At 37.1% G+C, this 17642-nt stretch overlaps 1 protein-coding gene across 3 annotated transcripts in view; it reads left to right on the top strand.

Annotated features, from left to right (window-relative positions):
• The window catches only part of DNAH5 (dynein axonemal heavy chain 5), a 383566-nt gene extending 373036 nt beyond the window's left edge, over nucleotides 1-10530 (top strand). For all 3 annotated transcript variants that reach the window (XM_021008643.2, XM_021008644.2, XM_021008641.2), the window contains one exon: nucleotides 5605-10530. In XM_021008643.2, the coding sequence (XP_020864302.1) occupies nucleotides 5605-5756 (152 nt within the window). In that variant the 3' untranslated portion in view covers nucleotides 5757-10530. The remainder of the gene's footprint in view (nucleotides 1-5604) is intronic.
• The last annotated feature ends 7112 nt before the right edge of the window (nucleotides 10531-17642 follow it).

Genomic DNA, 17642 nt, shown 5'->3' with positions numbered 1-17642 from the left:
CCATGATAAAGTGGGTAACCTCACCTTCGGCCTCAATTTTTTGCCTAGGGATTGGCAAGAGAGATGGAGAAAGTAGGAGTGCTACTCAACCCCAGGCTCCCCTGTCATTCCCACTTTTGAGGAGACTGGAGGATGGGGTACTGGGGGGAGCGACTACACCACTTTTCTAACTTCAGGGACAATCCTTCCTCCAGTGTTCCTCCTGGTCACATCTTGGGCACATCTTGGGTCCCAGAGGCGGTCCGAGGGGTTTCTTCTTGGGGGGTGTTCTGGACGGGCATTCCTTAGATCAGTGACCCTCCTGGTGGCATCAAAAGCAGGTTTCTCCACTGCCAGAGTTGCCAGGAGCACCCTTGGGTCTCTCCTTGGCCATGGCAGCAGCCAAAAAATGGAGCATGTTCTCTGTCTCTAGCCCTTTCCCTTCTTTGTATTTCCTCTGCTGCTACTAAGTCTTTGATGTTAAAAACTCCAAAAGCCATCTCCAGTAATTGGGCATGAGGTGTTTGCGGTTCCATCGCCAGTTTCTGCAGTTGCCTCTTAATATCTGGGTCAAACTGATTAATGAAATACAAGCTAAGGATTGTTGCCCCTTCTATAGAGTCAGGATCTAAATTCATATACTTTTTGACAGCTTCTAATAGCCTGTCTTGGGAAAGGACAGGGTTTTCCTTTTCTTCCTGAGTAATTTTCTTAATTTTTTGAAAATTTTGAAATGCTTTTGAAATGCAGTTCTAAGGCCTTCTAACAAGGCAAATTACCATGTAATCTCTCTTTTCCCCTATCCTCACTCTTCTGATAATCCCACCCTGGGTCAGTAGTGGGAACAACAGTTGTTCCTGGGAGGTATTTTGTGGGGCCATCACTAGCCAAATGGTCCCCAAATTTTTGGGCTTGTTTCCAGATTCTCCTCTTCTCCTCAGTGGTAAAACAGGTGGAGAAGAGGATATGCAAATCACCCCAAGAAATCTTGAATTGGAGGGACAGGTCCCTAAAGCCCTCAGATCTTCTGAGTGTAGCCGCAATTTCTCTTTAACTTGAATGAGGTCTGAAATGGAGATTGGAACATGTATCCTAATTGTCCCATTAAGGGAGGCAAGAACTTCCCTTAGGGGGAAAAGGTGTTGTGGGAACAGGGGCTGGGGAGGAAGGGAGATAGGAAGTCCCACTTCTTGTGAGCAAGGGACTGGGGAATGCCAGCTGGTAAAGGGAAAAATCAGCCAGCACCTGAGGAGGGGGAGGGGCCAGGGGAGGAGATACCACTGAGACTAGGGCAGATGCCAGGGTCTGGGTAGTCCTTGCCTCAGGATGAAGTGCCTGGGGAGGAGGTGCAGAGGCAAGGCCCTTGTCCAAAGCCTGAGTAGGGGTCGCCTCTGGAGCAGGGACCTTCCAGTCTTGGCTGGAGAAGAGCTTGGAATTAAGCAGTTCTTCCCAGTTGGCAGGGAACCATATGATGAGGTCTAGATGTTTAGGGATGCTGGGACCCCAAAATCACAACACATGGGTCCTGTCTGAAGGAATTTGACCCAAGTCTTTTCTCAGCCAGAGACAAGGTTTATTAAAAATCTGCCATATTGGCCAGACTCTTAAGGAATCTAACATTTGTGAGCTATTGGCTAGGTTCTTAAGGAATATGAACCTTCTTTATTGAATCTTTACCCATGTCATATCCACTAACCATCAGTGTCCCCTAGTGTTCTATCCTAGGTCATCTTCTTTTTTGTTGTTCTCTATACAATTTCACTTGTTGATCTCATTAGATCCTATGTGTTCAATACTCATCTCTGTAAGAGTTGAATTGTAAGGAAAGCTGAGCACTGCAGAATCAACACTTTTGAATTGTAGTGCTGGAGAAGACTTTTGATAGTCTTTTGGGCACCAAGGAGTTCAAAGCAATCAATACTAAAAGAAATTAATTTAGGATATTCACAGGAAAGTCAAATACTGAAGGTGAAGCTTAAACACTTTGGCCACATAATGAGAAGATGGGACTCATTGAAAAGACTATTGTTGGGAAATATTGAAGGTGAAAGGAAAAGGGAATGGCAGAGGATGAGATGGATAGATAGTATAATGGAAATAATGAACATGAACTCAGACAGATTCAAGAGATGGTGGATGATAGAAGGGCCTTGTATGCTACAGTCCTTGGGGTCACAAAGAGTCAGATATGACTGAATGACTGAACAACAAAAATGCAGACAATTCTAAGACCTATCTATTGCCTTGGTTTGTCTCTGTCTTTTTATGTCTCCCACTCCACTTTCTCTTCCTCTTTCCATCTCCCTCTTTTTCTCCCCTCTCTTTTCCTTCATCACTCTTCTCTTTCACTCTCTCCCCACCTTTCTTCCTCAGCTCTCTATTTGTTGAACTATAGTCACACATTACTAACTCCCTCCAGGACATAAGCTCTGTAGACATCTCAAACATGACAGATTCAAAACAAAATGTATTATCCTTCTCCATAAACACTATTCTCCCTGAACTTCCTATGACTTTTGAGGGCAGCACCATCCTGCCTTTCATTCATCCCTACAGACTCAGTGTCCTACATGAATCATTAATCTTACTTGCTCCACATATCCAATTCAATGCCAGATCTTCTCATTTCTTCCTTCATAACATCTCTCCCATATGCCTCTTTTTCTATATTTGTACAACTATCATCTTAGTTCGGGATCTCATCTGGACAATTGCAATTGCCTTCAAAATGGCCTCTGCCTAAATACTCTCCTTATTCCAATCTATTCTCCACTCAGTTGCCGAAATGATTTTTTAAAAATGTAGGCCTGACTTTGCTCCTCCATCTATGCCTAGCTCCAGTGGCTGTCTATCAGTTAACCTTAGTATCAAATACTAAGGTTGGCACTTCAATCTCTTCAGAATCTGGTTCTTCCTTATCCTTTCAGTCCTCCTATACTTTAGTCTCCTCCACACACTCTATGACACAACTGTCTTGGCTGACTTGTAGTTCTTTGACCTTAACACTCCATTTCCCATCTCTGGGCCTTTGCACTATCTTCTTACATTCCTGGAGTATTCTGTCCCTTCACATCTACCTCTTGGTTTTCTTCAAGACTCAGCTAAATTCTCACATTCTGCAGTGATTTTTTGTCATTTTTTCCAGCTTCTTGTGCCTTCCATGTACTCTGCTTATATCTTATATATGCTTATTTATTTGCATGTTCTTTCCCTCATTAGAATGTAAATTGTTTGACAGCAGGGATTGTTTTGTTTTTCTTTGTATGCCCAGGGTTCAGCTGAATGCCTGCCACATCAGTAAGTGCTTGATGACTGACTTACTGTATGCCTTTAGAACTTTAGAGGAGGTTTAAAAATGATCCCTACTAGACTTGTATCATTTTATATCACCATACAAGATTGCTTAGTTAAATAAGCTTCTTACAGACAAACAGAATCTCTAGGACAATGAGGATTGATAGAATCAATTGATAAAACAGATCAATTACATTATGCAAGTGTCCTTCAAAATTTGGTGTGATCAATTTTAGCTTATAGTTTTTAGATTTTGGAAAAATAGAAGTTTTGCCCACTGTATTTGAAATGAACTTTATATTTAAGGAAAAGATTTTAAATTGTTTTGGGGATTGTTATTAATAATAAAGTTAATAGGAAATCTAGAAATAATTTTATATTTAATTTAAATGTGTTTTGTAAAATTTTCTAAAACCATATGATTTATTTTCTACTAAGAAACACATATACCAACAATAGTTTCATGTGTTCATGTGTTTAATATGTTCCATTAAAACTGTGTGAAATCAAGGCTGTTACTGGGATTGGACAACCATAGTTCTGCCAAATGTGCTAAAACTGTAGGATGCCAAATTTAAAGTTTACTTAAAACATTTACATTACATGTGGTATTGGCTTGGTAGAACAGGGTTCGATGAATGAATCTATTGCCAAATCATTTCTGAGTCCCTGGGTATGACAGGGGTGGAAAGGATGGAGATTTTGTTCTTTTCAGTCTGGCTTTGGCTTGCACTATCTGAAACCACAAATTGCTATTTATCTGAAATTGAATTTGAATGGAAAACATGGAGACATTGAGTTAGGATCTGTTGTTCAGTACTCCAAAGATGTATAATTTCATCTGTGTGAGTGTACCACTCACCAATACAAATAGCAACCTCTCTGCCCCTTTAGTCTTTATAAGACTATGGTCTTTATAAGTTATCATGTCTAAAAATAAATCAAGGCCAGCCTTTTGGTAATGAGTCTCCTGAATGTAGGTAGGCTGGTTCTCTGACAACAACTATATATTCAGTATATTAACTGAGATATGTCAAATACATCATCATCACCACCAACTTTTGGCTGACTTTTTAAGAAGCTCTTCCAGGTTAGTAGCACCTGCCAGTGCTTGGGCACTACAGTCTTCAAGATTCCAAGTCTTCTCCAGGATGATAAGGCATGAATAGGAGTAGGAGTAAGTAGAGGATGAATGTCATTTCCTTTTCAATCCTTGTATAGTCTATTGGATATTAATACATAGGAGTCTTACAACTGATGAAGATTTGCAGCAGTAGGTATATATCAGAAAAAAAAACCTTGTTCTTAGTTTGTTTCTGGAAGAAAATTAAGCAACATTAGGTTGACCATGAGTGGCACTGAAGTACCATTGAGTACGTTATCATTTCAGTGACTTGATGGACTCTCTCTTTCTCTGTGTCTGTTTCTGTCTCTGCCTCTGTCTCTGTCTCTCTGTCTCTCTGTCTCTCTCTCTCTCTCTCTCTCACACACACACACACACACACACACACAGAGAATGGCGCTTTAATATTGTCTTGCTGCCATGACTCAGTAGAACCCTTTACAATACATGGAAATGAATTTCCTGCATTAGTGTTTTTGGTAAGTGAATCAACTCTTAGAGGCCATTAAAGCACCACTGAGTAATAAATGCATTAATGTGCTAAATGGCCCAGTCTTTATAAACCATTTTCATTGCTTGGTGCATCATATTTCCACTTGCTTAGTAACATTTGGAAATGAAGGGGTCTCCTTGACACTGCTGGTATAAAGTCATTTGGTGAGTGAGGAGGCCGGTTGATGATGGACAGGGTTGTAGAGAGGACTTTTGAAAATAACGTGTTCTATTTTCACAGTGAAGAAAGAGTGGCGATGGCCCTTCTTTTGTCCATGGAATTCTCATTAAATATTACAGGCCACTTATATTTGAGGCAAGCCCTAAGCAAGGTTCAGATTTAAGTCTATGGAAGGATGGAAATGTATTGGTGGGAAAAAGAAAAAGAAAAATTACTAAACACCTTATATGAGCAACCTTAGTGATAATCTCTGTAAATTAACAAGTAGAGCTGAATGCTTGGGGCAAATTAGGTGAGTTCATGGTGACACAATTGTGTTTTCAATGCATTAATGACTTTGATATGTAAGAAAGTTTAAAATGCATATTTTACCATATGAAATTAGCTGCTTCCTCCTACCCCACACTTCCACCCTGGAAGAATTCACTTAAATCGCTTTTTTTTTCTCTGATGAAACCATTTTATAATGAATGTATAAAAATATTTTATAGATTTCTTATCATTTGAAATATTTTTCCTTTTCATTTTTTTTAAGGTTCAAGAGATCTCCGCATGTACTTGTGTCCAATATACAAAAAGCCAGTCCGGACAGACTTGAACTACATTGCAGCAGTAGACCTTAAAACTGTCCAACCTCCAGAACACTGGATACTTCGTGGGGTGGCTCTTCTTTGTGATGTCAAGTAATGTTTAATCATTTTTCATAAGTACTTTTTAGTGTTTTCCACTGAGAAGTTTCAAAAGGATGGGTAAGGAAGTAAGCATTGTTTCCACTAAAGTACGTGGAGGAAACACATATTCTACAACAAATTATCATAACTATGATTTACCTGTGCATTTTGTAGTATATAAATCAAATGGCCCCACAAATTAATGAACTACAAGTCTTCCCCCTCTTCAGCTAAACCTACTTACATTTGACCCAGTTCACCAGTAGTGAACCAATCATTATTTCATTCAAAGGTTATTTAGTGATTTAAGGGGCAGTAAATGACCAATGATAATTACAATCTACTTTCTAATGATGTGTTGTCCCCAAATCCATTATAAAAGAAACATTAATTGGCTTCATACTGTTTAACTGAAGATTAAATAGGTGAGGTAGTCAATGATTCTCTCTATGTATTAAGACATTTTTTTTCCTATTAATAATGTGCTAATGTGAACCACAGGGTCTGAGGTTTCATGGGAAGTGTATGCTATTTTTGCTTTCTTTACTTTTAGATTAATGAATTTAATTCCAGGATTTGAAGTATCAAATTAAAAAGATCTTTATTTTAAAACATGGGTTGGGGAAGGTGGCACACAAAAGACAGATCTAGTGTGGCATAGTGGAAGAAGCCTTAGGGTCAAGAGATCTAAGTTTAAGTAGCAATGCTACCACTTGTTAATTGTTTGGGCAAGTCATTTAATCTTTCTGAGATTCAGTTTCCTCATATGTAATATTAGAATAATATTTACACTACCTACTTTACGAGATTATTTTTTGGAAAGCACTTTGTAAATCTTCAGTCACATTACAAAAGTGAGGTTTTTAAAAAAATTAAGTAAAATAATGGATGTATGAGATAAATTGTAACTTCTCAGCCAAATGCTTTAATTTAAACTGCAATGGAAATATTGCTGAAACCTCCATTTTTTTTTCATTTTAAAATGTTTATTTCTCTATCAATTTTAAAAATAACTCCTTTCATTTCTGATTATTTTACTCCTCTTCTTTCCTTTAAACCTCCCTTAACTAGAAATGTTTGTCCAAAATCTACTGATAATATCTGGCATTTATCTAGTTCTTTAAATTTTACAGTGTTTTTTATACAAATCAACTCATTTGATTGTCACAACAATTCTGTGAGGGAGGTAATGCTACTATGTATTTTTAATAAATGAGGAAACTGAGGTTCAGGGAAATAAAGGGACTTATCCATGACACAGTATCAGAGGAAGGCCTTGAACCCTGACTTTTTCTGACTCCAAATCATTATATGATACAATCTTTCTAGTCAATGCTACTTCAGACCTCTGGTTCATAATGTTGAGCAAGATTTAGTTTATGCATGTTGCTATAGTTTATAAATGTCATAGTTTAAATATTGAGCAAAGAGTTATTATTTCCATGCTAATGGGGGTGATGGGTGTGTGTGTGTGTGTGTGTGTGTGTATGTATGCATAGTTGTCTCTGATCATTGTGGAAGAGAGTAGCTGTATTTTATTTAACAGGATAGGAGATAGGTCCATAGAGGCATACACACTAGAGTAACACTTTTATTTGCACACCTTTCTTCTACATTAACAAATAATTTGGTTTTTGTAAATGTATACCTATCTTTTCATAAATAAACAAAATTACAAAAATACAATAAATGATTATTTTAAAAAAATGTTTACTGATTGGTTGAAGTAGAATTGATTTTTATTAGGCATGGAATATTTGTAACATCAAGTCCTGAAATGAACTTTGGCAACCTGAATATTAGGCAAAAATCACAGCACTTGAAAGTGTATCATTAGTATAAATTTGTAAATATTCTTTATATATTTATCCATAGATATAGGATCCCTAAAAGACCAACCAGGAATCTATAGGAACAAATTCAATAAGGTATATTTATGGAGTTATCAACTGGCTCTAAAGATTCATAAAATAGTTATGTACAATAATGATTATAGCTAGTTGTTCAGTTTTTTTTAGCATTAATTAAATTAGTCAAAATTTACTGTATTCCATTGCCTATTTTTCAGGTTGTTGCCTTTTGTCTCATCTATCTCATTACTGACTAACTCTCATTTGATGGCAAAAATGTAAAAGTCTTGAATTCCTTTCTGGAGACTTATTGAAACTCTCATTGTTCAAAACTTGTTAAAAAATCTGGCAAAAACACATTCTACTTGTAAGCAGTCTAGTTGAAAGAATCAAATAATTGTTTACTATTAAGATAGCACTATTTAGTCTCATTGAAAATGATTCTCTAGTTCTCTCATCTTTTTGAAGGTTCTAAGGTCATTTATACGCAATCACCTCAGATGATCAGATAGACATAATTTGCATTATTAGCTAAAAAATTGCCTGATTATAATTTTTATTCACTTATTAGGAGTCACTCACATCTGATTAGCACTTTATGATTTGCAAAGCACTTTTCTCACAACAATGCTGTAAGGCAGGTAGTGAAGTGCTAATTTGGTCAGACCACGTCCTTTCCCCCAGATGTGGAAGGAGACATTTGGAGAGAAACAGCTAGAACGACTGATTAGTCTGTAATACAGCCCCTGACACCAAAAGCATTCTGTCAAACTCTTTGTCTTTATCAAACATGTCCATGATTGATATATTTAAAGATGGCTAGGGTCTGCTCACCCTAAACTGGTGCATTTGGATTTCATCTACCAGAGCCAAAGTCATATATGGCATGGAATTTTCTTCAGACACCATTCCTTCCTTTCTACTTTGAACCATTCCTCCCTGCATGTATGTGCACACTACAAATTTCTCATGTCATGTCACTTTAACTTCCCAACTATTTTTTTTATTATTTTTATAATGCCTCTGTTTTATGGATGGAATAGATCTGAAACATTGGTCAATGACTCATTTTACCATGTATAACCATAACCCTACCTTTATCTACCTCAGTATAAAATCCCATAGACATTAGCTTTCCTGGACTACTCAGAATCAGCTTGCAGAACTTTGGGGAGGGATCAATTGCTTGTGAATATTGACATACTGCTTCATCTTTTAGAACCATCTGGGGACAAGGCTGCCTCTGTACCTTGAAATCTAGATAGAAGGTAGTATCTTTACCGTTACTCTACAGATGAAGAAACTGAGGCTCCTAGTAGTTACAAAATTGGTACTTTGATTGTCTGGTTACATGGTGGTCTACTTGAGGCAAAATTTGTAATCAGATCATCTGAGCCCAAGTTCAGTACTCTATGTACTACCCCCACATTGCCTGTATCATAAACAGAGCATTGAGTCCCTGAAAGGAGTAGTGCAACTATCTATTTTTCAAACTTGACTACTTATAATCTTCAAAAATATTAATTTAACTTATTTCAAAGCTTCCTGTTATTCTGCTATTAATTAGTACTCACTGATTGACCTTGTGTTCTGGTAATTGTGATGTCATGCTAGTCCTTGTACAGTTTTCCAGACTTTTGGAACCGGATCCTAATTTTGTCCCTGCTTTCAGTTTTTCTCTAGTCCAATCCATTCTTCATGTGGCTGCCAAGTTGATTGTTCTAAAGCACAGGCCTAAATATGTAACTCCTTTTCTCCAGATATTTCAGTGGCTCTCCTATTGCCTTTAGATGAAAATATAAACTTTTCCATTTGGCAGTAAACATTTTTCATAATTTGGCTCTCACCTATTTTACCAAAAAGTTCACATTACTCTTCTTCACATTCACTACATTCTGGCCAAATTGGAGTACTCTATATTTGTGGTAAACCACCAATGTTTCATCTCCTACCTCAATGATAGTGCATAGGCGTGGCTCTCTGTCCTCACCTCAGCACTTCATCTTAATTTGTCTCCTGTTCACTTCTGTCATGCGCTGCTTCATACCCTGTCTCCCCCCCCCCATACAAACACATATCAAAACAGAGCAAAATTATTACATATCCTTTCAGTACACCAATTTCATTCTCCAAAGGTGGTGTGGTGTATTCAATGATACTTTTATAAAGCGTCCCACTTGTATCAATGGGAGTTAAATATATCATTAAATACATGTCTAATATGCACAAAATTACTAGAATAAATACTAAAATCCTCTAGACTGGTCTCTTTTCCTTCAAGATCCTTGTTAAGTAGTACCAAAGTAGCACTGTCACAGTGCTGGATTCTTTTTATTTTAGATTCGTATGTAAAACCTTAGTTAAACTTATTTCCTAATTCATAAGACCATAGATTTAGAGATGTAAGGGACCTCAGAAGTCATCCACTCTTACACTCTCATTTTATAGATGGGGAAACTGAATGGAAGTCTCTTGACCAAGGTCATACATGTGGTAAATGGTAGAACCTAGGTCTTCCTACTTCAAATATAATGCTGGTAGCACTACAATATACTATCTCCCTTTCAAAATTAGAAGTTATAAATTTCATCATAAAATAATTAATAGAAGATTATTGAAACCAAGGTTGGCAGATTCTAACTTTTAAAAGAATTGGTGATTTAGAGGGGGTAATAAAGCTTCTTAAAAATAGAGGGTATATTTTAATGATCAAAGAGTTCTGTGTTTTTTCTTAGCAACTGAATAATCTGTCTTATGTATCTAATATTCTTTTCCCAGTTTAGTTTTACTGAAAATTGATTTTTTTATTCATCTAATTTATTAGTTCTATGATGCCTACCGAATATTAGGCATTGTTAGCCTAATATGATGATGTTAGCATTGTTAGCATAATATGATGATTGCTTCCTGAGTCTTAATAAAATGATGCATTTGAATTTATTTTTGGTTATCAAAGATTATTTTAACCCCATGACAGTCAAATATACAAGCATGTGTACTTGTGAAAAGATGAAAAATTGCCATCTCTAGGCATTAGGTAGTTTATGAACATTTGCTAGCAGTGCCATCAGAGTGTCTCTTGCTTCTCCCTTGTATATATAACAATTATTTACAGGGATCTTGGTAAGTATCAAAAAGGGGCAAAAGAGAGATTTCCAAGGTCTTTCTCATAGTCAAAGGTAGGATTTGGATAAATGTCAGTGGTCCTGGGAATGCTGCCTCACTCATTTTAAAAGTAAGCTTTAATTCTCCACTTTCATGCTGTGTTTTCAGCAGAATGAATCCTAGCAGCCTCCAGAGCAGAGCAGGCACACGCTTAATCTACCACTTATGAGGCTGTCCAGGAACTTTCCACCTGCCTGGGAAGCTTATTTGGGCAGCCAGGTGGATAGTAATTATACACATAATCCTCTTCTCTCTCTTCATTTGCCTGAAGAGGATATGAAAGTGTGAGTAGTTAGGATGGAAGGAGACTAAGGGGTGAAAGGAAGCTAAGTGTAGTGAGAATGAGTGATAAGAAAAAGCTGATGCTGACAGACTGAGATTTCTGCTCTCAGGCTGCATTAGAGTTTGCTTATTAGGATGCGTCCTGGTGGATCAAGTCAGTTTCAATGAAAAACCTTGCTGAATTAGAGTCTGAGGTTGGAAAAAAGAGGAATAGTTTTGTACTTTTAAAATATCATTATATATATTTTTGTACTGGAGTTCAAGATTATCATTTCATGACACAGGAATGAAATATTCTTATGATCCAACATAATAACTCCTGTGGCTAAACCAAATTAATCTGAGACTTTATAAATGCTCTGCTTTGTCCCTGAAGGGGGCCAAAGCCTATAAAAACTGTCTTCTGGCCCTGGTTAATGAATCTTCTTCCTTAGAGTACTTTTGCTCCTTTCTCTGACATAGACCCCTGCTTATTTTCTCCAAGGTTCTGGATTTATATCCAAGCTTAATTGTTTCTGAGGTTGTAGTTTATGATAGTTGGGTTATTCAGCCAAAGCATGGAATATTGCCCTCCTTTTCATCTGCATACCAGATGACATTTTTCACTTTACCAGGTGTTATTGTTGGTTGTGTGTTCATTGATTATAACTACAACTAAGAAATATTGTGCAAAGGGAGACTTTGGCCCTGGCTTCTTTTAATATTTGATGATTACAGTAATACATTTCTTCATTTATTTCTTCACCTGGGCTCATACAGGGCATGGACATCAAATGGAACCACAAATAGATGGGCCTGGAAAGCCAATTAAGTGCTCCTTGATGTGGGGGCAAGAGTCATTTTTAATAAGGCTGCAGTGCAGGGTTCATTTGGGGGACCTGAGAAAGAAGATTGAATGTGAGGAAAGGCAGGAATGGATACCTATGAAGGCATTGAATGGATAGATTTAGAAAAGGCTTAGAAAATTTTTAAAAAATGCTCTGCTTGGGTTAGTTTTGAACGTTCCTCTTTACTGCTGAGGCTGGTTTTTAATTCACTCTGTTGAGCTTCATCTCTCTCAGTGCAGTCAGCTGTGATGTATCCATTTATAATTTATTTATGCAAATACTTACAGCAAATCCCCTGAGATCTGAAGAAAACACTTTAGTATATTTCATCGTTTGAAAAATGGTCATTTACATGAGCCAAATGCTACATTTTTAACCATTCCAGCAAAATATGAAAATAGTTTTTTTCCCCCTTGGGATCCTAATGAATCGCTAATGCCAACATTTTCTATCTCTGGTTACTTTATACCCCTTGATCCTTCTCTCAAGGATTTGTAAGTAGTTTTAATGAGCACCTCTTAAAATGATGGTGACGGGTACAATTTCAGTTACCTTCACACAGGAAAAAAATATCTTTATCTGATTATTTTAGTTATAATAGCCACCCAGAAATTTACTACAAGCAAGACAAAACAGGTAAGGAAACTTTGTGGACCTTGTTTAATCATTTGTGGCTTGATTCCCACCCCCACCCCACCTCCATGTTCTCTCTTTAATTCAATTCAATAAACATTCATTAAGTGCCTACTATATGCCAGGCACTGTGCTCAAAGAGTTTCATGTTTTTATACTCACAAAGTTTGGCTAATAGACTTCTAAATCATCAAAGCAGAGTATATGATTTTAACCCAATAGATTGGTTTAAAGTCAGAAGATTTAGAGTTACATTTATGTAGAATACAGAGATTCACAGTAGGCTGGTGAAATCATAAGTTTGCAGAGTTAGAGCTGGACAGGAACTTAAAGGTCACCTGGTCTAACTCCCTCATTTTACAGATCAGAAAGCTGATGCCCACAGAGGTGTTATTAAATCATTACGATGGAATCTCTTTAGGGCAGGGATTGTCTTTTGCCTCTTTTTACAACCCCAGTGCTTAGCTTAGTGTCTGGAACATCCTAAGCATTCAATAAGTATTTATGAGTTGAATTTAATCAGAGGACTTCGGTTTGAATTTCAGTCATGACACTGCCTGTGGAACTAATTTCAATTTCTTCATCTTTAAAATGAAGGGGAAGTAGATGAGGTGATCTTTAAGATCTCTTCTAGCTCTCAATAGTGACTTATTCAAGAATTTGTTGAGTTGTTTCAGTTGTGTCCAACTCTTAGTGACCCCATTCTGGTGTTTTCTTGGCAAATCCACTGGAGTTGTTTGCCATTTTCTTCTCCAGCTTGTTTTACAGGTGAGAAACTGAGGCAAACAAGATTAAGTGACTTATCTAGGGTCACACAGCTAGTAAGTGTCTAGGACTAGATTTGAACTGATGAAGATGAGTCTTCCTGGTTCTGAGCCCTGTGTGCTATGCACTGTACCACCTAGCTGCTCTTATTCAAGAATAAAAACCACCATTTCATTTAAGGGAAGTACAAACATTTTCCCCACTACTTGTCATTTTGTTGGGGAAAAATTATAAATTTAATTTTTAACAAAGCAAACAAATCACAACTATACTCCTTAGAAAATAGTTATGCTAGCGGGCAGCTAGGTGGTACAATGGATAGAGCACCAGCCCTGGAGTCAGGAGGATCTGAGTTCCAATCTGGCCTCAGACACATAACACTTATTAGCTGTTTTACCCTGGACAAGTCACTTAACCCCATTGCCTAGCCCTCTCCCCCTCAAAAAATAGTTATGCTAGACAGGTCAGATAGAACTTGGGGCTGATAATTCATGTAACAGAACAATTTTTATTTAATATCTATTCAAAGAAATGAGGGCTATTTGCTGTAAGTTTGTCAAGCAAGCCCCATGATATCCACTGTATCTGACCTGAGTTTGCTTGCCTTATCAAGTTTTTCTTTATTGTTTGGTTGTCTTCAGTGCATATGTTCTGTTTTTTTCATTCTTCCTCAATTCATATAAAACTTCTAGCATTTGTTTGAATTCCTCATAATGCTTGTTCCTTATGCCTTTCTCTAGAAATTTCGAATGTATTTTCAGGTGAATCATAAAAGGGAGTAGGAGTTAATGAGATCAAGTTGTTCTTTGTCGTAATGAGATGGAGTCAAAGTGAGCAATATAATCTGCTATCAGCCTCTTTCCTGTCATTTACCATCATACCACCTATTATACAACAGTAATGACTGTACACTAGAGCTTCCTTATAATACTGTCTATTCCATGGAATTGTATTATAGATGAAACCATGTTATAATTAACCTTTTACGGTGCTTCTAGTACCAAAATCCCTTAGATGGATTATCAAGCAGATCCAATTACAATCTGCACAAGGCTACATTACATGAAGGTCCATCAGTCTATGATATAGTTGCCAGAAATGAACCATGATATGATTTTGACAAATATAAACAGGGATGAGCCACATTCAAATTTTTGAAGTAAGTAAACCTCATCTTTGGTGTCTTCTCACCTCCCTTTTGAGTCACTTCTATTTCCTGGGGCTTGTACTCCTTCCTTCCTTTTTTCTCTCCTAAAGCCTAATCACTATCATTCATGGTCCCTGAACATTATCATATTCCCATCAAATAATGCTATGTTGTAAAGGATAACTTAAGGGGCAGCATCATTTAGAGGATAGAGTGCTGGCCTCTGAGTTAATTAGACCTGGTTGCAAATCCTGTCTGGGAAAGGCTCTTAACTTCTCACTACCTTAGTTAACTCAAGAAGCACAATAATAGCTGATCTGCTTGGGTGGAAGGAATTTCTCTACATCAATGACATTCTAGATTAGGACAAAACACAAACAAGAAAAAAAATGGTATAGAATTTAAATGATAACTTCTTCAAAGTGTTGAAGCCCTCCCTCTACTCATTTCCCCTAAGATATTTGCATTTTTAAATGTTTGAGAATGAATGAACATTTTAGTACCTACCCTTAACTCCAAAATATCAATTTGTTCTGCATTTGGGAGCTCATCCAGATGACTTCACCTTGTAGTTGTTCTGAATAGTGAAGCTGGACTCAGCAGTGGGAAAAAATTGCCTTAGTCCCTCCCCTTTGTGAAAGACAGGTGCCACATCTGCTATTTCCCTTCTGGATGAAGAAGTGAATAAATGAAGATTTGACATCCATTCTCTGGAAGGGTGCCTACAGTATATATCAAATAGAATTATATGGCTGAATGGGGCCATAAGAGCTCATTTCATGTATTCCTGGATGCTGAGAGGCTGTTTGGGAACTGTCCTCCTGCCTGGAAAGTCTAAAATCAGGGCAGCCAGGTAGACAGTAATTATACACTTGATCCTTCTCTCTCCCTTCATTTGCATAAAGAGGATAAGAAAGTATGAAGTTAGTACTGAAACTATCTGAGATGATGGTTATCTCTGAACTTGCTCCTAAAGACCTAAGGGGTAGAAGATCAGATATCAATACATTTACTTTATAAGTGTTTATTTTATCTTTTTCTCTTCATGCTTGTCACATTTCTGGTGAGCTTTGGAGGGAGATGTACCCAGCTTAGCTGGGACTTGGATTTAGGAGAAAGTCAAGATTCTCATTTGCACATGCTTTTCATATGGAGTTCTATCTAGCAATTCTGAAAGACTGTGATCTAGTGCAGAAGTCTCCAAACTTTTTTTATTGTGTGCCCCTCTCAGTTTAAAAAATGTTTTGAGCACCAGCCCCCAACATATGTGCATTTACTTATTTATAAGTTACATACATGTACTGCTATCTTAAAGATTATATACATTAAAAATTTACAGAAAAAATTATAAAAGAATGAGATAAATATGAATTTATATTTGATCTTCAAGTCAATAATGAATTCTTAGAGTTTACTAAGTAGGGATATGACATAGTCAGACTTGCACTTCAAGATAAGCACTTGGGCAGTTTTATGAGGAATGTATTGGAGTGAAGGAAGACTTGAGGCAGGGAAACACATTAGGAGGTCAGTGATACTGTTTAGGTGATAAATGATGAGAGCCTGATCTAGAGGGTTGTCTGTGTGAGTGGAGAATAGGGAACAGATATGAGATATTTTGCCAGCAAGATCTGGAAACTGATTGAATGTGTCATGTAAAGGAGAATGACAAATTGAAAATGACACCAAAGTTGTGACCCTGAGTGACTGGACAGTTAATGGTATCCTCAATAATAATAGGGAAAGTTTGAAAAAGTGTGGGTTTTGGGGAAAAATAATGTAATGAAATCTATGAGGAAGATCATATAACCCATCCATGCCTGCTCAAATGACCTGCTTTGTGCTCCTCAAAATAAAAAGTAGGGGCTCTTACCATTAATTACTTTGGAGCACAGAGCCCTGAGGGACACTTGTAACAGCCTTTTGACAATCTAGGAAGCAGGGGAGGGGCTATATTGAGTGGAAAGAAGGGGAGGTTTTACCTAAATGGCAGCTGCTTTGAGTGCCTAGGAAGTGGTTAGGTTATAACTACCCTAAGGGGATAATGCTTGGCTTAGAATGGGGAAAATCGTGAGGTAGTACATCAGAGGAAATTAAGCAAAGTGGGGCATTTTAGGGGACAAAGGTAAGTGTAGTTATTTTGAAAACAAGCCCAAAGATTGGCTGTTGTGGGGAAGGTGGGATGTGACCCATTCCTCCATCATCTGATTGGTTGATCACAGCTTCCTTGGGATTAAGCCATGATTCCCAATTTGGATCCTACTGACAGTGCAAAAAAAACAAAACAAAACAACACTGGATAACAAATTATCAGCACCTTAGTTTCCCCATCTACAAAATTTGATACCTGGGTTATATGATTTCTAAAGCCACTTGGTTAGAGATCATTAGCAAAACACTTATTGAACCCTATACAAGGTTCTGAAAATACAAAGAAAATACAAAGCATGAGACACTATTTAACCTTCACAAACCAGTTGAAGGCATAGCATTTGTTACCTTATATTTATTTTTATTTATTTATCGATGCATCCAGGCAGCCTGTTGGAACTAGCTGAGGGGAGCCAAATGTTGAACCTGAGAATTTACACTTTGAAATCTGCAAGTGTTAAAAATCAGGAAGAGATATGTGTATACATACATACATACACACACACACACACACACACACACACACACATATATATATATATATATATACATACATATAAATATATGTATATGATGTATACATTCCTGATTTGTGTATATATATTATGTGTATAAAATTTTTTAGTCTTAAGAAAGTTATGGAGAAAATATTAATAATGCAGGTTAAATTTAAAAGTGTGTGATGAATACATTCAAAAAACAAACAGAATTGGTTGCTAAATATTTACCAGCAAACCATTAGATGCTTCTGTCCCAAACTTCATTGAATGGGCTGAGGTTATTAAGGATAGCTTCAGGGAGGAGGTGGGACTTAAGCAAGTGCTAAAAAAGAAACAAAACTTACATAAGAAGAGAGGACAGAAAACAGTATTTTAAACAGGAAAATATCAAGAGCAAAGACATTGAAGTGACCAGGTGCATGACTAGTGTCTTAAGCAAATTGTAAAGCCAGTATGGAGCAAAGGTCCCACTTAGCTAGAGCAGCTGTCAAACTCAAATACAAATGGATACCTTCAGGTGACATATTGACTTAGAAAACCACAAATTAACATTATCTTATATTTTTATTTATTTTGTTAAAT

This window comes from Phascolarctos cinereus, unplaced genomic scaffold (assembly GCF_003287225.1).
Source record: "Phascolarctos cinereus isolate Bilbo 61053 unplaced genomic scaffold, phaCin_HiC Scaffold_4;HRSCAF=312, whole genome shotgun sequence".
Taxonomy (NCBI): Eukaryota; Metazoa; Chordata; class Mammalia; order Diprotodontia; family Phascolarctidae; genus Phascolarctos; species Phascolarctos cinereus.
Note: the sequence above shows the minus strand (reverse complement) of the source record. Positions and strands in the feature narration are given on the sequence as shown.